The 23,623-nt window shown below is 51.6% G+C and overlaps 9 protein-coding genes across 9 annotated transcripts; 6 read left to right on the top strand and 3 right to left on the bottom strand.

Moving 5' to 3' along the window:
• Window positions 1-405: 405 nt before the first annotated feature.
• J4E78_001039 (uncharacterized protein) lies at window positions 406-1,275 on the top strand (the record flags this gene model as incomplete). Its single annotated transcript, XM_049361700.1, has 2 exons — window positions 406-418; window positions 467-1,275. 2 exons carry the CDS (start codon window positions 406-408, stop codon window positions 1,273-1,275), a joined length of 822 nt encoding a protein of 273 aa, XP_049226983.1.
• A 372-nt stretch (window positions 1,276-1,647) lies between these two features.
• Window positions 1,648-3,489, top strand: J4E78_001038 (uncharacterized protein; the record flags this gene model as incomplete). The annotated part of the gene is made up of 3 exons (XM_049361699.1): window positions 1,648-2,008; window positions 2,114-2,234; window positions 2,280-3,489. The coding sequence occupies 3 exons, from the start codon at window positions 1,648-1,650 to the stop codon at window positions 3,487-3,489; spliced, it is 1,692 nt and encodes a 563-aa protein (XP_049226982.1).
• Window positions 3,490-5,242: 1,753 nt separating this feature from the next.
• On the bottom strand, window positions 5,243-6,436 carry J4E78_001037 (uncharacterized protein; the record flags this gene model as incomplete). The annotated part of the gene is made up of 2 exons (XM_049361698.1): window positions 5,243-5,567; window positions 5,616-6,436. The coding sequence occupies 2 exons, from the start codon at window positions 6,434-6,436 to the stop codon at window positions 5,243-5,245; spliced, it is 1,146 nt and encodes a 381-aa protein (XP_049226981.1).
• A 473-nt stretch (window positions 6,437-6,909) lies between these two features.
• Window positions 6,910-7,426, top strand: J4E78_001036 (uncharacterized protein; the record flags this gene model as incomplete). Its single annotated transcript, XM_049361697.1, has 2 exons — window positions 6,910-7,146; window positions 7,217-7,426. The coding sequence occupies 2 exons, from the start codon at window positions 6,910-6,912 to the stop codon at window positions 7,424-7,426; spliced, it is 447 nt and encodes a 148-aa protein (XP_049226980.1).
• Window positions 7,427-9,331: 1,905 nt separating this feature from the next.
• On the top strand, window positions 9,332-9,837 carry J4E78_001035 (uncharacterized protein; the record flags this gene model as incomplete). The annotated part of the gene is made up of 2 exons (XM_049361696.1): window positions 9,332-9,631; window positions 9,820-9,837. 2 exons carry the CDS (start codon window positions 9,332-9,334, stop codon window positions 9,835-9,837), a joined length of 318 nt encoding a protein of 105 aa, XP_049226979.1.
• Window positions 9,838-10,458: 621 nt separating this feature from the next.
• On the bottom strand, window positions 10,459-11,033 carry J4E78_001034 (uncharacterized protein; the record flags this gene model as incomplete). Its single annotated transcript, XM_049361695.1, has 4 exons — window positions 10,459-10,640; window positions 10,700-10,757; window positions 10,824-10,861; window positions 10,919-11,033. 4 exons carry the CDS (start codon window positions 11,031-11,033, stop codon window positions 10,459-10,461), a joined length of 393 nt encoding a protein of 130 aa, XP_049226978.1.
• A 4,210-nt stretch (window positions 11,034-15,243) lies between these two features.
• J4E78_001033 (uncharacterized protein) lies at window positions 15,244-17,508 on the bottom strand (the record flags this gene model as incomplete). The annotated part of the gene is made up of 1 exon (XM_049361694.1): window positions 15,244-17,508. The coding sequence occupies one exon, from the start codon at window positions 17,506-17,508 to the stop codon at window positions 15,244-15,246; it is 2,265 nt and encodes a 754-aa protein (XP_049226977.1).
• A 1,146-nt stretch (window positions 17,509-18,654) lies between these two features.
• On the top strand, window positions 18,655-20,491 carry J4E78_001032 (uncharacterized protein; the record flags this gene model as incomplete). Its single annotated transcript, XM_049361693.1, has 2 exons — window positions 18,655-19,912; window positions 19,965-20,491. The coding sequence occupies 2 exons, from the start codon at window positions 18,655-18,657 to the stop codon at window positions 20,489-20,491; spliced, it is 1,785 nt and encodes a 594-aa protein (XP_049226976.1).
• Window positions 20,492-21,513: 1,022 nt separating this feature from the next.
• J4E78_001031 (uncharacterized protein) lies at window positions 21,514-23,623 on the top strand (the record flags this gene model as incomplete). The annotated part of the gene is made up of 3 exons (XM_049361692.1): window positions 21,514-22,210; window positions 22,278-22,785; window positions 22,849-23,623. 3 exons carry the CDS (start codon window positions 21,514-21,516, stop codon window positions 23,621-23,623), a joined length of 1,980 nt encoding a protein of 659 aa, XP_049226975.1.

The following is a 23,623-nucleotide window of genomic DNA, read 5'->3' as shown; positions in this document are numbered from 1 at the left end:
TGCATCCCCCGCAAGGCGTGAGCTACTTGTCATAGGACAGGTCAAGGTCGAATTTCCATCGGCGCAAGCTACGAACGGTATCAATTGTATGTTCATTGTAACGCTTGTCTCATCCTGACCTTGCCGATTTGTACCACATGCAACGAAAAGTCAGGGCGCGCCTTCCCGTCCTAGCCTCACTGTTATAGTGGGCCACCTAAGCATTCTATCAGTGAAGAGGCAGAGATTGTGTCACCGGCAGGCGTGTTTGCTACATCGAGACGTTATCTGCTCGATTTGTATTAGCTTACGGGTAGAGACATGCTCTCACCTCCTCCGTCTTCGCCCTCGACCAAGGCTCCCTCACTCCCCATCTCTGCTCGCACGACCCATTCAGACAGAAAGACCCAGTCACGACGCAACAGCATGGCAATCCAAGGTGAGTCGCTCTCTTTCCTGCTCATGTCACTTTACTGACCTTCAGCAGGTCCTTTCCGATGCTCGAACTGCAATGTTATCGAAGAACCCGCCAATCCTCTCAAGCGCTGCGGCGGCTGCAAGGTGCTCCGTTACTGCTCTCTATCTTGCCAGAAGGCGCATTGGAAAGATGTCCACAAGCACCGGTGCAACAAACCTCGTAACCACAAGGATGAGAACTGGCCTGAACAACATATGCCTGCACGCATCTACCCGCATAACACTCACCTCAGTATTACGTCCGTGAAATCATATGATGGGGTTATGCCCGGTCTTATCAAACAAGATGAGCCTATGAAAATTCACGAGCAGAAAGCTTCCGCCTCTGACAAGATTCTACTGAACAAAGACGAGCCGACAACCTACAAACTCCTCATCGAGAGCTTCCGCGCTTGGGATGAGACAAAACGTTGCAGCCTCGGGACTACGATAGACCCACGCGACTCGTACATGGACGCCACCGTCAAGTACAACACCGGCTACCTCTTCCAAGGACTACTTAAGCACATCGCCAATAGCGAGAAGACTGTGGGGATCCTTCCTGCATGGTGGAATGCAGACAAAAGACACGCATGCATCGAAGTCGCAAAAGAGATGTATCACTGGGATGACCTTCCTGAGGCAGGCATTCCCAAGGAGGTGAACGAGTGGCGCCGGTATGGGGGCCCGTCTCTGAGATCGCCTTTGCGTGCGCTGGGCATGAAGATTGAGGGGATCGATACAATGGAGGCGGTAAAGCTGGGATACTACAAAGTAAAGAAATTGCCGGACGGACGCATCGTTATCCATAACGAGACTGATTTGAGTCACCTGGAATGAGTGGTTCTGCAACCATCATGTACTCTGAGATCGATTCTGGGATGTCGGTAGTGCGCAAGGGTTTCACATCACGGCTGCCAATAAAAGTGACCAAAGAAAAGTTGAAATTCGTCTTCAAATTGTCGAGTTTAGTTTGCAAAGTGATCAAGTGAAGGCAGAAGGACATGACGACAAAGCAGTACCCGGTATCCTGGATTGTGGGGTATGCAGCGCACGGGCTTCTACGCGTCATCTCACGATGGAGACAGCTTTGACACATTGAACTACGCGACTTGTCAGCGGTGACGAGCTCGTGCCTTGACTACTTACTCCTTTTCTCGATGTAATCTCTTAGTCCCCAATGCGGCTCATTCCCGACAGACGAACCTAAGCATGCCATCCTCCTCCCGCCGCACTCAGCACGCACCAGCATCCAACAGCGCCGACGAAAGCTCTCCCAAGTTCACGCCCTCTCCACGCTCCTCACATTCCTCCGATGGCCTGTCCATGATACACGAGCCGAACTCTTTCGAACTTCGCACGATTACTCCACGAGATGAACCCGCGTCGAAAGAGGAGCTGGGAGAGGAAGACGAGGGCTTCCTTCCTAGTATACGGCGCGCCTCTTTGGACTCTGTGCAGAGCTATGAGTTGTATACACCAGATGAGGATCGCACAGTGCTCAAGAAGCTTGATCGGCGGCTAGTCGCGTTCATGGCCTTGTTGTACATGCTGAGCTTCTTGGATCGGTCGAGTGAGTACTTTCTACACCTAGAAGACTCGTAGGGGAGACATGTACGTCAGATGTGCGTAAAGCAGGTCTGGTAGGCTCTGCGACACTTGCTGATGAATTTGGCAGATATTGGCAATGCGCGCATAGCTGGTCTGGCAGATGACCTGAAGCTCAGCTCCACGCAGTATGAGTGGCTACTGTGGGCGTTCTATATCACATACATTCTTTTCGAATGGATGACACTACTGTAGGTAGTCTTCAGTTACAAAGGCCGCATAGCTAATTTCGATAGGTATCGAATCGTGCCGCCGCATATCTATATATCTCTGTGCATCCTTTCTTGGGGCATAGTTGCGTCACTCCAGGCAGTAGCGACATCCTTCGGATTCCTTCTTGTGCTGCGAGCACTTCTCGGCATCAGCGAAGCAGCGTTCGGACCTGGCGTACCCTTCTACCTATCCTTCTTCTTCCGCCGATCCGAGCTCGCCTTTCGAACCGGACTCTTTATCAGCGCCAGCCCCCTTTCAGCATCGTTTGCCGGAGCGCTGGCCTACGTTATTACCAAAGTCGGTGAACATGGCCCGCTTAGTCCTTGGAGACTACTCTTTCTTCTGGAAGGGTTTCCTTCCGTATTGATTGCCGTCTGGGCATGGGATTTTGTACCAGACGGGCCGGGACTGGCGAAGTGGCTAAGCCCCCGACAGCGCGAGGTTGCAGTAATGAGACTGAGGTCAGAAAAGGAGAGCGAAGATGAAGACCAAGAAGAGAAGTACCAGGGTGGACGAAGAAGAGGACGTGTGGATTTCCACGAAGTACTACAAACCCTAAAGGATCCGAAGTCTTACCTGACAGCACTCATGTTCTTCTCGTGTAACGTGGCTTTCAGTTCCATGCCGGTGTTCCTACCGACTGTAATCCGAGATATGGGCTGGGAGTCCATCACGGCCCAAGGACTTTCAGCCCCGCCATACCTCTTCGCTTTTGTCGTCGTCCTCACGACTGCATATTACTCCGATCGATTACAATCACGCTCGACGTTCATCATGCTCCAATCTGTTCTGGCAACGATCGGGTACGGTACCATTGCCATCTCTGGATACCTACAGTCTGACAATACCATGATCCGCTACATCGCGCTCTATCCCGCCGCCGCCGGCTTCTTCAGCGCTATCACGATCATCATTACATGGACACTCAACAACCAAGAAAGCGATAGTAAGAAGGGCACCGGTATGGCTCTCTTGAACATCATTGGTCAGATGGGCCCACTAGTTGGCACGAGCATCTTCCCAGATGACGACGGTCCTTATTACGTCAAGGGTATGAGTATATGTGCTGGATTCATGCTTCTCGTCGGCATCCTCGCTGCAATACTGAGGTGGGTGCTGATAAGAGAGAATCGAAAGCTGAACAATGGTCGCAGTGCAGAGTATGCTGGTGTGCCGCTGGATGAGGGTGGGAGCATGAGAAGAGAAAGGAAGAAGTTTACTTTCATGTTGTAGATGGGTAGCGCACCTACGATTGTCATCTACTTTATAATTTCACCCAGAATCTAGGAGATTATCCACTTCAAGACGACCATTTCCTATATTTGACCACCATCATATAAAGGCGCAAAGCGCCTATTGAATTATTTCGCTGTTCGAGTGAATTCAGACCAAGGAGTTGAACTGCTCTCGCGCGGTTCAAGTCAGCCTGGTTATAGGCGGAGAATCTGGTAGGGGAATCGCGGCAGGGTTCAGTGGCCTCATCACCGGTGTAGGCGGGAAAGGCGCAAAAGGCCAAGTCGACGGCGTAGCTTCCGCATCCTGCTGCTGCTGAGACTGTCGTGGAACGCTCGGCTGGAAAGTCGGCGGCGGTGGACGAGTGGGAGTAGTGTAAGCAGGTATCGGCATTTGCCATGGTATCATTGGCTGTGGATAGAATGGTAAAAGGTGATCTCCACCGCCCTGTCGATGCCAAGTATGGTTATAAGAACGTGGCGGTGGTCGAGACGATCGAGATCCACGGTGACAGCAGTAGCACATCATGATTCCAATGATAATGCATGGGATAAACACGGCGATGAGGATGATACCTGCTTTGTCTCTTTCGCTCATGACTGCATTGATTACTTGCACCCTGGTACTGGAGAATCTGCGAGCCAAATGGAAGAGCGTTAAGCAAGTGCAGTAGAATCGGACTTGTTCACCATCAATACGGACATATTAGACAAGCAATGGTTACATTGATTGCAATGAGCGCTTACTGACAACGCATCAAGAGTTCGAACGGCCTTGATAGGCCATAACCCGTTACCATCGCATCTGAAAACACATCCTCTGTGAGCGTTTGGTACTTCATCCGTTCGATGCAGTGTGTCGCAAGCCTGGAACATAATTCCACGCCACCCACTCTAGAAAGTGAAAGATCTCCTCGGCCTGCTTGGCCTTCGCGCCTGCTCCACCATCTCCGTTTCCTGCGGTCTGATCATCTCTGGCGTGATATCCAAGCCATCGTACATCTCATTCAGCAGATGCTGTTCTCTTGTTCGTCTTCTAGAAGGTACGTATCTTGTATTGGCAGCGTGTACTCTTGGAGCGTATCGAGGAAGGCCGAAGTTGTATCTGTATGACGCATATCTCTTGGACCGGGTCTTGAAAGGTTGCTTGAAACGTGGATTGTAATATGCTGGCTCGAATGGCGGGGATGTATAATCAGTCCAGTCCGTATCCACTGTACATGATCGCGTTCGCCTTGGATGCTTTCTACCACGTTGAATGTGACAGTGGCAACGAAGACATAGAGCGGCAATGGCTATGATCAGGGGGACGAACACAGCTACGAAGATGACGCCTATGAGATCTCTGTCGTTCATCGCTTACGTTCGATGTGTAGCAAAGCTCAAACGGTGACGGTAGGACATTGACCACTGGTGTTATAACAAGAAGCCACAAAATGGCAGTTATACAACCAAGTCTATGGTCAGGTTTGTCAATGTACTCGTGTCGTTTGGTAAACCGGACATTCGTTGTGATGTGCAAACCCTGGGCTTGTTGACGCATCTGTTACGGAACGACAGATTTGTTGGGAAAACATCACAATGTTTGTGACAGACAATTGATGCTAACGTGCGTAGGGACTGCCAAGTTGAAATGTCAGTAAAGAAATTGACTATCTAAACTAATTATATCGTACAAACTTAATCGAGAACACTGAGCGCCTACCGCATAGACAGCTTTGTGGGCAAGCCTCATTAACCTTAGACGGCAAGACCTAGTGCAGCGCCCGAAGCGTTTGCTCGACTGCGATACCCAAGCCTCCAACACCCAAAACAGTCCACAACCATTTGTTGCTTAGCTCATCTACGCTCGGCCAGAAAGCATTCTTATCCGCTCGGAACTTCTCCAATTCGCGGAACTTCTCGGGGTGAGATGCGGAGTATCGGCGTTCTTGGTGTTTCTCTTTCTCGGCGTCGCCGCCAAAGAAGCGGAGGAAGGCGTAATTCGCGGCGGGGCCTAGGAGTTCGATAGGGGCAAGCATGTCTGAGCCGTAAAGCATGACGATGAAGGAGATGTGTACGAGGGCGTCACCGAGGTAGCTATACGACATTAGCGAATGGCATGGACTCTGGAACAGGGGTACATACTTGGGGTTGCGGACAATGCTCCATACTCCTTCGCGCATGATGCCCTTATTGCCTTCGGCCTTGAACTGATCTAGCTGGTAGTCTGCAAGTGTCTCCATCGCCAATCCTGAAGAGAACAAGCCGACAGCAAACATCTGAACAAAGGGGTGATAGCCTGTCATGACAGCACCCTCGTGTCGGAATGGTGCGGTAAACGGCAGACTGATGAGCATCTGGAAGAAGGCCTCGGGTATGAAGACTTTGAACAACGCGCTGTTCCAGAAGCCCTCCTCCTTCTTGACTTCGGCATATCGTGGGTCGTCCTCGCCTCGTTGGATGGAACGATTAACGATGCGGTAAAAGAGACGTCCTCCCCATAATGTAACGCCCGTAAGGATAACACGCTCGTGCCATGATAGACGACTGAACGCTTGCGAGACGGTGTAGCCTTGAGCAAGACGGCGTCCAACGGCAGACCACCAGGCGTTCACGACCTGACCACTGGGCCAAAGCCAGTCCTTGGCTTCGACGCGGTTTGTGTATCGCGCAGCTCCGTACGCAATGATGGCCAAGCCAGAATGCAGGGTGAGTGATGGGACAAGCGTGTCTTTCAGGATGCCTACATCGAAAAGTGAAGCATTGTGGACATGGACCTTGGAATGAGTCGTATCCACATAAGCCGCAGGTACTGAGCCCGCTGAGCGGTTGGTGGCGGGTCTTGGGCTGCTTCCCGAGCCGGGCTGCAGGTAGAAGTCGTGAGGTTTCTGTTCAGCAACTTGGACGCGAACGTCCGGAGGACGCGTTGGGTCGCTCGACGATGAGCTGAACCAGCCAGACGCCATTGTACGAGCAGTGTCTGTCAAACAAAGGGGTGTGAGCTGAGGTTGCGCGAACTGTCACGAGCAGACGGCTTTAACGCTCTCGCTGCTGGAGCTTTCCCCGCATTCGAACGGAGGCAGGCGCGTGTTGGCCTGCATCTCATTCGCCCGGTTGCAGGTCGAATTTCATCCGTGAATGAAGTAATCCACTTTGGCCCAATGATGTGGTAATGTTTAATCAGCCAGCCGGGCTGTGTGCAGTGGTGTGAGGTTTGTCGCGTCCTGTTTGCGTGGTGAAATTGGATTCGCGTGACGAAAGTCCGTGATGTCATCAAGGCCCATGCTTCAACGCCAGTGAGGCCCACATGTTTGACTACTAGGCGCGGCAAGTGCACGCAAAAATGCCCCTCACGCCGAGATGCTATCGTGATACTCGAGCAAAGAACATATAGGAAACACCAACAAGTGACACTGCTTCGATTGTCTTGATTTCAGTCATGTCATCTAACAAGCCCCATGCGTTCAACCCGGAAAACGTACCGGAACCTCCACCGACATACAACCAAGTCTGCATCACTCCAATAGTGCCGTCATCCAAATTGATCACTCTTGCTGGTCAAACGGGCCTTCAAAAAGATCATACCATCCCATCCGACATTAAAGAGCAGGCAAAGGGCGCTTATGATAGCATTCACAAGTGCTTGGCGGCGGCTGGAGCCACACCACGAGACATTGTACGCTATGAATCTTGATTGAGCACTTTCAAGGCAGTGTTGGCCATGCCACTAACTTTGATGTAATCAGGTGCATGTTCGACATTATATCGTCAAGGAGACCGGCAACCCGGAGCAGGATCGAAAGGATGTAGTAGATCGTGGCTGGGGAGATATCTGGATCGAATTTATGGACAATGAGGCGGATGGGCATAGACCACCTGATACGGTTGTCGGTGTTGCAAGTCTGGCGAAGAAGGAACTGTTGTATGAGTGTGAAGTTACCGCTATGATTAGCTAGGCGCTGTCTTGACATGTCATCCATGGACGCCAGACTCAGCACACAGCGGAGCTAATGCCAACGAAGTCAGCGCAGAGCACGAGTGTCCACATCATTGGTGCTTTGCAATAATCCAAGTTTGAATTAGGCGCAGACGACATCCTTGCGCCCATAAGGTTCACCGCAGAACAGCTGGGATCTAAAGCTGTTCAAGGAGAATGCATTGGAATGCGTGTCACCCTGTGAGAAGAAATAGTCGAGAAGGACCTGGTAGTGAAGGCGCAGTAACAATAGCGCCTGGAAGAGATACCGGACCACGAACGCACAGATGGAGGGCGACCCTCAGAGGATGAGCTGGAGGCAGTGCTTGCATGACATCATGCCTATTGTCCTAGAGACGGACCCGAGGATGAAGACAGACGGGAGGTCTTCGAATGACTTCCGAAGATAAGCAGAGTCTGGTGTGCGAGGTTATACGCGCCGTCGGCGTGTTCTGGAGTGGTAACAAACTGACAGCCGTTGCAGGCGGATCGCGGGGCACGATCGGCTGTACCTGCCATTTAGGGCTTAATGCAACTGGTCGCGGGCATCACCACCGGCTTGCAATGGAGATAAGCACGTTACTTAGGTATATTGTTAATTGAGTTAGCTTTGCTCACCTTTTGCTTGTAATTCAATCTCTCTTGTTCACGATGGCACCTAAATCGTTGTTGTTACTAGCATCTTCCCTCAGGCTCTTCGCAAGCGCTCGCGATGTTACCTTTCCACCAATTTCTGGCTATCTGTCGCAGCAGATTATTGCTCATGGCAACCTTGAAAGGGACATCACCCAAGCAAAGTTTGCAGGGCTGATGACATACGCCAATTTGCCGTATGTGCACTGTTTAGCAGCAGAAGGCCAGGATGTGGAGCCCTTCGACATCGCAATTCTTGGTGCGCCGTTTGACACTGTAGGTCATGTACATTGTGTGCGCGAGACACCGCATCGGAGTCGGGCACATCGCAACAGCCAAGGTTAACAACGGGCAGGGCGTTACGGCACGGCCTGGAGCGCGCTTCGGCCCGAGTGGCATCCGGCAGGGCTCAAGTCGGATATCGCCAGACGCTGCTTGGTCAATATATACAGGTATGTCGTATTATCATGAGGGTGCGCGTATGGGCGTTCATCCCGCAAGCACGGACTTAGAGCGTTGTTCAAAACAAAGCAACAACGAGCGGCACTTGTTACACCACGTCATCTTGGCAAGTTGTGTTCTCGAGGCGTCCATTCGTGCGCTAGAATTTGTCCTGTGTACCCTAATCTTGGTTGCAGTTCTTGTTGTCTTGAAGATGCTGCTCCGTTCGCTCCTGCATGAAGCCAACATTGCATCGAGAGACACTAATCATTGTGACGAAGCGACTTCGTAACCTAGTGACTGACGGGGCTCAGGCGAGAACGTCTTCGCGAATTGGGCAAAAGTTATCGACTGTGGCGACGCTCCTTTAACCTTTTTGGTAAGACACTGAAGGAACGACCAAGGAAGACTATAAATAACGCACCTGGAAGGATAACACTGCGGCCTTGAAGCAGCTTGATAAGGCGCACAAGGTTGGTGAACGCACGAAATGACTGGTTCAAATGTCTGACGACCATCGCCAAGATGGTGTCCTCAAGAGCGACCAACTCGAGCGAGCGCACGACACCAAAGATTGTGACGCTAGGTGGTGATCATACCACAACCTTATCGGCCCTTCGATCGACTCATCATCACTGGGGGCCGGTGAGCGTAATACACTTCGACAGTCACATCGGTAGGCTCGCGGCTCGTTTTGTTGAGCTTCGCTGACGGCTGCGTAGACACCTGGGACCCAGAAGTACTAGGTAAGCCGAAGTGCTCACCGATCTGATCAGAAACTGACATAGTAAAGGCGGAGGTATCTCCCATTATGCGTGAGTCCGAATATCAGAACGTTCCCTGCATATCGCTGATACAGTACGACAGTGGTGTCAACCATGGAACATTCTTGCACATTGCTCATGAGGAGGGCTTGATCCGGAATACTAGTATACACGCGGGCATCCGAGCTCCTGTAGTACGGCCGAAAGGTGATGTGCGCAACGACCTTCGATGTGGTTTTGAGATGGTCAAGGCCCGGGCAATCGATCGATTGGGTATAGCTGGAATTATCGACAAGCTCAAATCTCGCGTCGCTGGAACGAAGGTCTACATCAGTGTCGACATAGACGTACTCGATCCGGCATTCGCACCTGGTAAGTCGTCAAACAAAACATAACAAGGACGATCATCTCAGACCCAGCATCGTTAACGTCCACTCTTGAAATACTCTGCAACATTGTGACTGACACATGCAAATAGCTACGGGAACTGCCGAAGTCGGTGGATGGAGCACACGAGAGCTTTTATCCATCCTAGATGGTCTCGAAGGACTAGACGTCGTTGGGGCAGATGTTGGTACGCATTTCCCGAGCCCCGTTGACTTATTAGTAAGAGCACTAGAAGCTGACTGAATGTACTCGCCGCAGTGGAAGTGGCTCCCATTTACGATAACCCGGGTGAAACCACCGTATTGGCCGCTGCAGAGGTCGTTCATTCTCTAATTGCTTTGATGGTGAGGTCGCCATCTTAGCGATGATACCATGATAACTCAATGGGGGTTGTGACACGGGTAGAAGTCAGGTGGGTTCATAGGCAGAACGATCTCTGGCTGTGTCGTTTTGTTGGGTATCTGGGCAGCTTAGCAGGCACACTATCAGCCGTCGTACTTCACCGTGCTCGATACGGTGCCTACCATCTCAGAACTTGAGAATGATTTGATATCATCGTACGACCATAAATAGTACACTTCCTCGGACACAGACTGAATGTGATGGATTCGGTTTGCTTCCAAGCTTTGTGGTCTCATCGAATCGCTTCTCCACATTTTCAGTGCAGTGCATGTGACACTCAAAGCGCCTTTCAGTTGACTCAGTAGAACCTGGTTGCTTTGAACTGCTACATTACACGGGCCGATAATAGGGCGTGTGCTAGTCGACGATTGGAGACATGGACCGCCTAGAGATTGGCGCCATCAGAAGGTAACCGTCCGACTATGTTGTAACGCTTGCTAAAGAATGTATGCCAATCATTAAGAACCTGTTTTTCCTTATCGGAAAGTCCGGAGTAGTCCGATATGCAGTCTTCAGGCTTGAGAGAAGACAGGCCAAGGGCACGGTTGGGCTCTTTCCCCGCAAACACTAGGACGATAGGTTAGTCGTTTATGGTACGACTTGATGCTGCATCTCAGGCGACAAACCGTGATAGCCCTTCCCAGGTGCGTACGTCTCCTTGCCGCTCACGTCAAACACGTCACCCTGATGATGGTCAACTTCTTCTGCGCTTGCACGAGGACACCGTTGAAGAAAAGCAGCTATAGTTACCTTGATTGCGACAAGAGTGGGTAAACCCTCGTTTGTGCCTGCTGATGGTCAGTGCCTGGCCACTGAAACGCCAGCCAGTCGTTGTGAAGCCGTACCATCACACTTTGCAAGGTAATCGCGTTCAATGACATCATCCTTCGGGGGGTTCAGTGCGACGGGTTGCTTTGGCGCAAACTTCTCCTTCTTCGGCTGCTCTGTAGAGTCTGACATGGTGGAGGTCTGAGTGTCGGTGTAAATGATGCAGAATGTCGGATGGGAAGTCACGATGCTGGACTGTCTGCTGGGCAGGTGCCCAGGTGGGGCTCCACGCCCATGCCGCGCTAGGTTAGTCGCACGAGCCTCATGTCATTTCCCGAGGTCGTCACGAACTTCCTCATTGCACACGCCACGACCAACCAATCTTTGACGCCACGCGTGTCGTGATCAGGCACCACATAGGTGAAGTTGATGTTCGCAGGTTTCGATACCGCCATCATTGCGCCTCTCGGTAGAGCCGTCAGTAGTATCGAGCACCATGTCGCAACTGCCCATTGGAGACACTTGCCGTTCATACGAGGCCATATGCCTGTTACCATATATTTGGTGATATGTAGGGACAATACTAATAGTGTACAGTGAAGATCGTACCCACAGAAGATGGCGCCCGAACTGTCAACTCAGGACATTACAAGCGTTAGGGTTCGCCGTAAAAGCAATTGAACAACCGCCCAGGCGTACAAACATACACGAAACCTCGACGAAACCAACGATAGCCTCTTTCTCTACATCTCCTTCAGGTTTATACAGGTTTTGGCTATTGCACTTACTTCCCCCGGCTGAGAGAAGACCATTACTCTACAAGAGAAAGCTCTGGCCTGAATTGCATCCAGTGGACCAGTCATCTTTCGCCGGCAAAGGTATACGCTGATGGGGTCGTATGCACCGATGAATTGTATTGACTCTGTCGGACACAGTTGGTGCAGTTCGTTTCTTGCTGATCCCACGTTCTTCTAATGTTCCAAGCCCCAAAACATTGGTGACCGGGATCGTTGCGTGCGAAGTGACAGTGCTGCATGAGCCGATGCTCCGCATGGCCACAAGGAAACTTGATCTTCTCGTAAAAGCACATATCAGAGGCGTAGATGGTATGACTTTCCGTCCGATCCTGTGTTCGGGAACTACGGCGATTGTCAGCTTGCTGGCCGTGGTGGAACCTGGCGAACTTACATCCAAAGCACGTGTGCGTGTCTGTCTCGTACTCGAGATCGGCGATTGCGGACACAGATTCCAGCTGGATCTTGAATAAGCTTTTGGTGTACGAAATTCCAGAAGACCGTGGAGAAAATCTGGGGAAATCTGGGGGTTGCACTTCCAAGGAGAATGTCACGAACCTTTATACGCCACCACCCCACGTCACCACCGCGGTCGCCATACGCTTTTCCCCACGGACCCTTAGCCGCCATTTCCTTTGAGTAATCTCATGAACTAGAACAATACCTTGTCGCGGTGAAGTCACACACAAGAAGCGCAAGCCCTCTCAAGCCGATAGATTGCTCGCCACACTGGAGACCTTGTCCAAGCTTTCCGCTCGGCGCGCACATACAGTTTCGTCGTCACAAGTTCTTTGTTACATTGCATTAGCGTGGAAGAAGCATGCACACTTCTCATACGTAACAAAGAGGTATGGGTGTGGTGCTGTAGCTACGTGAGCCGGAGTCAGTTTGTATAACTATCCTGGGCCGCATAGATGTAAACTGCATCTGCAATAGACCCTGTTCATGCATCTGTTCCACGAGCCCGGAACTTGGTCCTAGAACCCGGTAAAAGACTACCTCAACATTCGCCATCAGCATTGACAAAATCTCCCGCTAGTTTGCCGCAATCTGGTCCAAGCTAGGAGCGAAGGCTAGTCTATATCAATCCTTTCTCTCAAGGATATCGCATGCTTCCAACCCCGATATTCTGCTCGAGATATGTTCGAGAGAAAACAACATGTACCGTCCTGACGGAGGTCCAGCAAAGGTCAACTGCAGCTCCATGCACGGTCGTCTCCACTACTGGAAACGTCTCCCAAGCCAATCCGGACCTGCCTTGACATGCAGGATACATCTTGAGATATCAGCGCTTGCGAATGTCCACTTACTCTCTCAGTCAAATTACCAGTTGGTTGGAATATGTGAAGCGAACCGTGAACGATTCAGCACACCCTGGCTGTATCGACTTCACCGACTAACAGTCAGTACTCGAATCGAACAATTAGTCCTGCTACAGCTTCCTGCAGGTCTCGTCTTGGTAGGACGGATCTTCATACACAGAAATCGCCCGCCAGCCAATACAGATAACTGGATTTGGCTTGTTGCTGCACGCTGTGGTTTACGGTAACTGCACGCGGATGCGGGAGTCAACTTCCCTATCCAGTGCAGTCATACTGCGGCGAAGACCATGTTGAACCGTCGTCCACATAATCTCAAATTCTCCGTATCCGCTGTAAGCATGCTTCTTGCCCCGCTCGCTGCGCTATCACTAGCCGCTTCCCCGTTGTACCCCCACATCGTCGAAACACACTGGCTGCTACAAATTTGGAACCCCAAGCCATGAGCACATCTGAACACGAGTGACTGGCACGATCGTTGAGTGGGCGTTCCATATCACCCAGACAACGGCGTGAACTCTTTTGGCTCGCTCTTTCCAATCGAGCGGTATCATGGACACCGCATCAGTACAGCGATGTTGACTGCCACTGGACAGTGTATTTGTGCGTAATTTAATGATGACCTGACAGATGAAGAAGCCTCCGTTCGAGGAATTATGGCATGCTAACAGCACAACAGGTCTCGCGCGGAAACGGTATTCCAACCGGCATAGAACGTCACACCGGGGTATTCTTACTTCTACTTTGCAAGCCGATGCATGCTCGTGTAACAGCTGCATACAAACTACAGCATACAACATCGACAAGGCTCTTCGCGTGGGAAGGGCCTGTGCTACCCGTGAAGAGTTCGCGGATGCAGTGATGCAGTACGCACAACATTTCGCTGACTTGGCTGTGACCCGAAAAGCAAACGATCCTGGGTCCTCACGAGCCCGAAATGGTATAGACAAGCGAACTCAGCATGCTATATGGCACAAACTGAGTAACCCGACATAAGGCCATGGTTTGAATGGATTTGGGAGTACGCCTAAAGGGATGAGCACTTGCTCAAGATGAGTAGACTCCAATGACTGGTTCTCCAAAGCCGGTCTGAGCTGAAACCAAGGACTATGCTGACAGCTCGATCTCGAGGCGACCACGATCTCTATTCGTATTGGATATGTACAATGACCTAATGTACTAGTGAAGTAGTTGGTAGGCTGGTATTGGAGACAATTATGGTGTAAAGAACGTTGTGACGTGTTTGTCCTTTGACGATACACACTACTCATGATGAACTACAAGAGGAGACACAGCTGACTGGAAGAGATGATCGAGTGTCCTCGATACACGGGATCGATCGCGATCGATCGTATCTCACTGCGCGATTGCAGGTTCGGCCTGAGCAGTGCGATCAACTTTGTTCGATTTTACTGACTCGAAGAGAGCATTGAAGCAACATCACCACGCCCCTGTGCGTGTACAGTGTCTACGAGCCGTGGTGCACCTACGGAGCTTTTACTGCGGGCGGGTGAGCCCGCCTGGGCGCACCTTCCGGGTATTATAGTGGAGTCAATGCATGCAAGCTCCCCGTCGTTTCTTCGTGCCGTCGTTTTTTCGGTGTCGACACTGACACCACATTCAAAGGTCCACACGAGAAGTGAAACCCGATGTTTCAATTTCGGCGCACTCTGCCGAGGAAAAAAAGCTTCAGTCAGTCAGACACGTTCCGTTCATTCCATCCAATACCGGCACAATTGTTTTGCTGAATGCGTCGTTTGAGCCCATGATCTACGTGGACAATAAGCACGTACGGAGCAATATAACATCCAAAAATACTGTGCTATGCGTCACCAGGGTATATCATCGTCTATCACGACATGCACCGTCTCGAGTCCTGGTCACGCCTCTTCTGTTCTTGGGCCCACCTCAGTCGTACCGATAATCTTCCCTGTAAGACCTGCACCGAGACGGCCTAGATGGGCTACGCCAACATGATTTGAGACAAAACCGGAGAGTTCGAATCGAGCTGTCGAAGCAGCGGCTCCGCGGGAAGAGACGAGACTGCGGCAAGCAAAAGCGGGTACGCGTTGTGAAGTGAAGGGGAACTCACCGTTCAGACTGTGCTAGGGAAAGATGGCGGGTTGAAGATGGACACCTTGGCTGTTCGTCATGTTCAGTGTCACGAAGAGTTTGGGAACATTGCGGAGGCGGGCGGTAGAGAATACATCCATAGAGAACTTGGAACAACAATTACTTTTCCATTAACATCGACGCCGTCGCTAATGCCAACAAGGAGGTTTAGTACGATCACGCTTTACCAGCCTTTCTCGCCTTCCGCGCTTGTCTCTTTTTCGCGATGATTCTTGTCCGCTGCGCCAGCTTTCCGTCTTTGCCCTTTACTGCACCGGCATCCGCGCCAGCTTCCGCAGCACCCGTACCCTGCTTTCCCTTGCCGCTGTCCTTACCCTTGCCCGCCTTCTGACCCGCAGCGCTAGAATCACGCTTGCGCTTCTTGCCTTTGGTCGCACCCGGCTCGGCATCATCACTGTCAGCCTCGCCATCAGCCTTCGAATTTGGTGGTTCTCTGGCCTTCTCCTCGCGGTCTGAGCGCCTGTTGACAACATTGGCGTTTTCGATGGCAAATTCGACAATGAGACGTTTCCGCTTGTCTGCGAGTGCTTCTTGAGCGGCCTTTTTGCTCTTTGGCGTGGGACCAGACTTGATCTTGTAGTCCACGGCGTGGCCATTGAGCCATCGAAGACCCATGAGCGCATTTCGATGTGTGTAGTACTCGATGAATCCATATCCTCTGCTTCTTCCAGCACCGGTGTCCTCAGAAACTTTGCTACCAGCGGGCGTCTCAAAGACAACCTTGGCTTGCTTGACAATACCCTTGCCCTTCTTCTTACGCATCTTCTCTGCGACGAGCATCTCTTGACCGCCACGAATGACTTCCTCTTTATTGAGCTTTTGTCGCTTACCCTCCTTGACATCGGCAGCAAAACCAACGACGGCGCTACGAGCAAGCTGTTTCAGATCCTTGGATGTGATGCTGCGAGGAATGTTGCGTATGGAGAGACGAGTGAGAGATAAATGGAGCGATGGGTTCTCCTGGATTTGCTTACGGCGCATTGTTGCGCTCTCTTCGCGCATCTTGATTTCAGAGGGCGAGAGCTTCTGGTAGAGTGGCGAATTGGAGGCAATAGTTCCTTCGGAGAGAAGGTAGAGGCGACGCTTGTCTTTGTCTCGGCTAAAGCGCGAAGCAGCACCTTCCGCTGTCAGACGCGTAGCTTCATTCTTGTCAACTGCGCGTGAGATTTGTAGGATGCGACCGTCGATGGTGTATTTGCCTGTTGGGTCGGCGTCTTCGTCTTCGAGAACAGAGTGTGTGACAGTGATGGTGGAGCCGTCCTTCTTGTCGAGGTTCTTCTTTTGTAGCTTGACACGTGGGACACCTTTAAGGCAGTTGATCATGTCTTCTTCTGCAAAGAATGAGACGAATCCTGTGCCTTTCGGTCGTTCGGTCTCGCGGTCGACCACGACACGGGCAAATCGGACGCCACCGAATTGCTGGAAGTGCTCTTTGAGACGTTCGTCGTCAACTGTGAAAGGCACATTGCGCACGAAGAGAGTGTATTCCTCACGCTTCGGTCGGTTGTCCTCTTGTTCAAGCTCCACTCCGCCATCTTCGTCATCCTCTGATATGTCCTCGTAGTCGGTGTTGCTATCGTCTTCGTCGTCGTCGCTGTCGTCCGCTTCGTCGTCGTCATCGTCATCGGAGCTGGCAGCAGAATCCTCGGCGTCTTCCATATCTTCATCTTCGTCTTCTCCGTCTGGTTTGGCATCATCTCCCACCTGTTCAGTCTTTTGCAGGCTCTGCCATGTTTCCCGGTCCACAGCCCAATCCACAGCGATGGGTCTTTCATCGACCTCCTTGCCGTTCAGCTCTTGTATCGCCCTTTCCGCGTTCTTCTTCCCACGTAGCGAGACGAAACCGAAACCTCTCAATTCACCATTGGGCTTCTTGGGCAGATTGACAAAGTTGACTTTGCCATAGCTTCTGAACAACTTCTGTAGATCGTCCGGCGTCTTGATGGTCCATGGCAGATTGCGAATGATCAACTTTGGCGTTTGCGCATCCTTGATCTGCTGCTCGCGCTCCGCCTTGGCCCTGTCACCAGCCCTCGGCCTCTTCTCTTCGCCTTCACGTTGTCTCGCCTCGGCAAAGTCGACTTTGATCTTCTTGCCCTTGATCTCCGTATTGTTCAGCTCCTCTTTCGCTCTTTGCGCATCTTCGACGTCGGCGAATGTTACGAAACCGTAGCTTTTCGATTCCCTAGTCTCCTTGTCCAGAACAACGAGCGCGTTCTTGATTGGGTACGATTCGGAGAAGTATTCGGTAAGGTCTTCGGTCGTAACGGTGGGCGCAAGTCCGCGAACGAAGAGTTGTCGGCGCGCAGCTTCTTTGGGCGCCGCTGCAGAAGAATTGGACGGTTGCTCGGCGTCGGCGGTTGCTGTGACGGCTTCTGCTCCATCGAGCGAGAGACGCTGGCGCTTTCTTCGGGGAGCCATTGCAAACAGATGAGGCGAAAATTGTTATATGCAGTTCTGGTCTTTGGACGTGCCTTGCAAAAAAAGTTCCAGTATCTCGGCGCACAGATCCACCGCGCCGGCCTTGGCGACTGCACGGAAAAGTGGGGCGAGACCCTTCCAGCTGGAGGCGGCCTCGACGAAGACACCTGCGCTTGACTCAACGTCTGCTTCCAAGCTGGAACACCTCCCTTCCAACTTTACCCACTTTCGTTCACCGTTCAGACTTGGGTCCATTCGAGTCGAATTTCGGATCGCGATCTGCTGCATGTGTTGCTTCGCCCAACTGGGGAAGCCGAGGTGTCAGCCTGCACATCCCCACCCAACCTGGGTCATGGGGACTCACATCTTCGCGCATGGCTATCTATGGTTGCACGTTATTCGAACGATGCCGTTGTTGACACAATTTGGAGCATACAAGAGCATGCGTTTTTGAAATCCCATGCTGCCGACTCGCCACGCTATCAACGTGCATCAATCACGTAACCGCATAGGAGCTGACCTAGGTATGCTTACAACAACGGGCTGCGTGAACGACAAAGTCATGGAGAGAAAAATTGGACATGTACGCGCGAGTATCTTCATGATTACTTACATCAATTTGTTATCAGGGCTATCCCTTCGCGCATCACACGACTGCGCGGCCTGAACCGTAAGCCTTCACCATTGTTGTTGCTCCAGGACGGAAACGGCCTTTTTTCGGAAGATGCTCCGGTTATGTGGAATGGCCTGAATTGTGAAACGTTTCTGCTCTGAACAATTCAATGTTCCGCGGGATTGATACAGAGCGGCAGTCGTGTCCGTTGCACTTTCCTAACGACGAGGTGTGTTGAACAGCAAGATCTGCCTTGTCTACACCCCATAGCGTTAGCACCCGACACTCAACGTCTGCACGCAATGCCATGGATACTGCTCCTTTGACACTTCTGACACCGAAGCTACACCGGCGCAATCAAATGGCTTATCAGGCGTCGCTTAACTACTGCCCAACGTATCCTAGCCTCTCCCCGCGGCGGAGTATGGTGCCGCCCATGTAAAGCCCATGGCACACACACAAGAGGGGTAAGCGCCGAAGAAGGATCTCTCAACATTCTGTCATCTTTCGAGTATTCAGAAAACAATTCAACAATGTCGCGTCGAAGCTCTGGGGCAGGCGAGAGCGACGCGCTTTTGAGCGCTGGCGAGGTTATCGCATCTTCTTCTCGCAATTATTCCACAAACGATAGCACGACTCCCACCGAAGGCGATATTACAAGAGATGGAAAGTTGCTGGCCGAGGACAAAGAGAAGCCAGTTGGCCACAATGTATCTGACGACCCGGAGCGTTCACGATCTTTGGCCGAGGAAATTGGAGATGAGGGTATCTCTTTGTACGAGAAGAAATGCATGCTCATCAACCGCGAGATTGATCTCATGGGAATGGGGCGGTACCAGTGGTCGATTTGGGCGCTTTGCGGGTTCGGTTACATGATCGATTTGATGTGGGCACAAGCCTTCGGTCTCGTTCTATCGCCAATCCAACAGGAACTTGGCTTTGGTGCTGATCAGACTGGAAAGTTGTCCACTGCCTTTTCCATCGGACTCACAGCCGGTGCATTTGTGTGGGGAGTCCTCGTAGACTTGATCGGGAGAAAGGTCTCTTTCAATCTGACAGTCTTCATCGCATGTGTATTTGGAACATGCATCGGCGCCCCGAGCACTTACAACGCCATCTTGGTTCTTACAGCATTTACTGGGTTTGGTGTCGGAGGCAACATTCCCATTGACACTACAATTACCCTGGAAGCCACACCACAGAGCAAGCGTTATCTCCTTCCGCTATTATCGATCTTCCAGCCCATTGGTGTTGTCATCTGTTCCGTCCTCGCCTACGGATTCATCCCAAATTGGTCTTGCAGTCCAAACTTTTCGGAAGGAGATCGAGCGTTGCCTGCCTGTAGTGCTGTTGCTACAGGGGAACAGTGTTGTTCAAGAGAGGATAACATGGGATGGAGGTATCTCCTCTTTACGCTAGGGGGAATCACCATACTCGTCTTCGTCTCACGATCGGTCATTTTCACCTTCCAGGAATCGCCGAAGTTCCTCATATACCGTGGCAAGGATGCCGAAGCAATCGAGGTACTGCACACCATAGCTCAATACAACGGATCGAAATGCGACCTCGTTCTGGAGGATCTTGTATCCCTAGAGCACGAGTTCGATTCAGACCGAAGTCATGGACCTATGCTTGGAGGTGGTGTCAAGCAGCTCAAATCTACATGGACTGAGAAACTCAAACTGGAAGGAGATCGCTTCAAGCTTCTATTCTCGAGCTTTCAGATGACAAGGTTAACGCTTTTGGTATGGTTGACGTACATATGCGATTACTGGGGTTTTACCGTTGCTGGTGAGTTTCACACCTATCTCGCTCGATGAACATATGTTGACCTACAACGAAGGCACTTACCTCCCACAAATCCTGGCTGTGAAGAATGGCGCTCTGGACCTTTCTCTCCGCTACACCTACCGCTCTTACATCTTCATCTACCTTCCGGGAGTCCTCGGCGTTGTTCTTGGCACCTTATCTTACCGCGCATCGCGGGTTGGTCGCAAATGGACGATGGTAGTTTCGTCTGCATTGATGGGCATTTCGATCTTCCTGTTTAGCAGTGTTAACTCTGCGGCTTCGAACATCGGTTTCAACGTCATGGAATACTTCTTCCAGTCCATGTTCAATTCCGTCCTATATGGCTGGACACCAGAGGCCTTCCCAGCACCCATCCGAGGAACAGCTTGCGGTATTGCGAGTTTCTGGGGCAGGTTATTTGGTATCGTCAGCCCGCTCATCGCGCAGCATCTATACGCAGGGGATGGTGCTGGAAGAGATATCAATAGCGTATTGTACCTAGCTGGAGGTGTGACGTTGGGCTGCGTCATCACAACGGCACTGTTGCCCAGCAATCTCGTAGGTCGGCAGAGCCTGTAGAGGTGCGGATACATGAAGAGGAGGAAGCTTTTGTATCATCAGAGGTACACGGGCACCTCAAGGATTTTGCATGGATGCCATGCCTCGACAGGAAAAGATTCGGACATAGATAGGGACATTTGTGAAGCGTTCGCCACTGTAGATACCCGCTACAATACGTAGCATCCATTACTAGAACGAGACAAGCAATATATGGGTAAAGCAATCAAAACAGCGAGTGTCTCAGTCGATCTCATATGCCCGGCCAGCCGGAGGGCTGACTTGACAGAGCTCGTGCTATTTCTCTAGCATTTGCATGTTTCTCGTTGATTTGACATAACCCAACACGGTCCGCTTATACTCCTTAACGCCGTAGATGCTCGCATCGTCAAGATCATAATTTCGTCTTCCCTGTCACTTCTGCCCTCCTTTGCTCCATTACGTATCCACTCGCAACCGGACTGTAACCCTGACTAGCGACCTGTGGTATAGGGAACGGCGGCTTCTTCAGGTTCTGAGTGAAGAAGACTGGATGCCGTATCGCGCTGTCGTACACGGGTGTAAAGAAGGTGGCTGGTGTTTGCGGGGGACCGAAAGGTGGCATGGCTTCGATTTGGGATCGCGGTCTTGCAGGATTCAAAGGCGAGCCGGAGTGTTGTGTCGTAGACTGCTGAGGGGCCTGGGATGGCGCGTGGCCAGCGCGTCGTTGTTGGTGCGCGTATGAGGGTGCTGAGGACTGCTGGAGAGGCTACTTCATGTCAGCAAGCGTTACAGAGGTATGATGGAAAGCGGCGAACCTTTGGCCTCGAAGGCTGCAGACTAGAGATCATGTCAGGTTGCTCGCGCGACAGCGACTCAGCCAACTCTCTATCCGTCGCAATAACGATGCGGACCCTCAGCTATCACGTACCTCGGCAGACAGCGACCGCGCGCGACGTCATTCTATTTTGTCGCGGACACGGACACTTTTCCGCTGCGGCAAACACCACCCAATCCAGACCAAATATCCACCAACATGAGCGCAACAACACCCATCTCTCGACATGCGCAGAACGCAAGCGCTGTTCTTTGCAGCCACGCGATGCGCAAGCCTACATACTTCACGTAGACTCTATTCCTCGCCGCCTATCGTCAAAATCGCCAATGGCACATTCTACCGCCAGCACCCTTCTTCAAAGGACAATAACGCGTCTTCAAATCCCCCACTGTTCCCGGACCTGACGCTATCTCTACCCTCTTTCTCGACACCAAATCAGCATTGGGCGATTTTGAGCCCGTCTTCCGACATCCGCACCGCATTTCTACAAATACTTCGCGGCCAACTACTTTGTTTTCCCCCAACAGCGCGGTCTTTTCCTTACCTCCTCACTCCAGCCATCGCCGAGGAAAGACCACGCCTCCGCTTCCCCGAGCGAGCCATTGAGTATGTGGGCTTCGACGTTGAACGGAAAGCTTTCGGTGGCGCCTATCTATCAGCACGGTATGAGTCTCTGAGAGAAGATACGGACTTCACTGTTCAAAGGTATCTGACCGGTATCGTAACGATGAACCCTGGAGAAGAGGAACTAAAGGCAAAGAGTGTGGATGAAGAGGATATGACGCGGGTTATGCGTGATTTAGAACTGGAGAGATTCATTGACAAACCAGTCAGCATGCTGAGCAATGGGCAGAGTAGACGGGCGAGGATTGCGAAAGCGTTGTTGAGTAGGCCTGAGATGCTTTGTTTGGATGCACCATTCAGTGAGTCTTGATTCCACACATGCACTACTATGACATGTTTTAGCGGATTAAGTTAACAGAGTGGTAGTTGGACTTGATCCCATCGTTACAAGGCATATCTCCAAGGTCTTGCACCGGCTGGCTGAAGCTAACGCACCTCGCATTGTTCTCAGTCTGAGACCGCAGGATGAAATACCAGAATGGGTTACCCATCTCGTGTACGCGGGAGAGGATGGAAAGGTCGAAAAGATGGGGCTGAAGGAGGAGGTATTAGGTCATTCACAGACAAATGGGCAAACTGAAAGCGCTGAGGACTACAAGTGGAGTTCCACCGGCGTAGAAACAGGCGAACCGGGACCCGAAAGTGGACGAGAAAACTCCGCAAGACCAGCTGATGCGCCAATACTGAGCCGCGATGGCTACCGAAGTACCGACGATTCTATTCCCGAGATTGGTGAAGCTATCGTCGAAATGCAAGGAGTACGGATAGCCTACGGCCAGAACTCCGTCTTGGGAGATTGGCAACAAGACGTCAACGGCTCATCTCAATCTGGGCTTCACTGGAATGTCCATCGCAACCAACGATGGGGTATCTTGTAAGTACCTTCATGAGCGAAAGGGGCGTGAGAAATGCACTAACTTTATATGCCTACATTTAGCGGTGCCAACGGTTCTGGCAAAACCACACTCCTCTCACTTGTAACATCGGACCACCCACAGACGTACTCGGCGCCAGTCAAACTCTTCCAACGCTCGCGTCTGCCCGAACCCGGTGTCCGGGGTATCACCATATTTGAAATCCAGACACGAATGGGCCATGCGAGCCCGGAAGTCCATGCCCTGTTTCCGAAGAGACTCAGAGTGAGAACGGTGTTGGAGAGTGCATGGGCGGACACACCAATTACAAAGCCAAGACTAGATGATGAAGCGAGGAAGAGAGTCGAAGCTTGCTTGAGATGGTTTGAAGCTGAACTTAGGCCTGGCTTCAGTGGTGACGGAAGTGTGAGTCTGGAGTGGGCATCTGACACTCTGTTCGGTGAGGTATCGTTCTCCGCTCAACGGGTACTCCTCTTCCTTCGCGCCACGATTCGGAATCCTGATATAGTCATCCTGGACGAGGCGTTCAGTGGCATGGATGACCTCGTTCGCGACAAGTGTCTTCTGTTTCTTAGTCGCGGTCAGGGTATGGAGCTTGTATCCTCCGACAGTGGCTTGAAACCGGTGAGATGGGACGGTGAGGTCGTGGTACCAGGATTGCAAGAGCATCAGGCTCTACTGTGTGTTAGCCATAGTAAGCATGAAGTACCTGGGTGTATACGAGAGTGGATTTGCCTACCTGAACCAGGCACAGGTCCACCGAGGTTTGGTCGATTTGATGGGCCTGTGGAGCTAGATGCGGGACGATGGAATGAAGTGTGGAATGAAAAGCACTAG

Source organism: Alternaria triticimaculans (genome assembly GCF_023758025.1).
Source record: "Alternaria triticimaculans strain BMP 0046 chromosome Unknown scaffold_1, whole genome shotgun sequence".
In the NCBI taxonomy this organism is placed as follows: Eukaryota; Fungi; Ascomycota; class Dothideomycetes; order Pleosporales; family Pleosporaceae; genus Alternaria; species Alternaria triticimaculans.
Note: the sequence above shows the minus strand (reverse complement) of the source record. Positions and strands in the feature narration are given on the sequence as shown.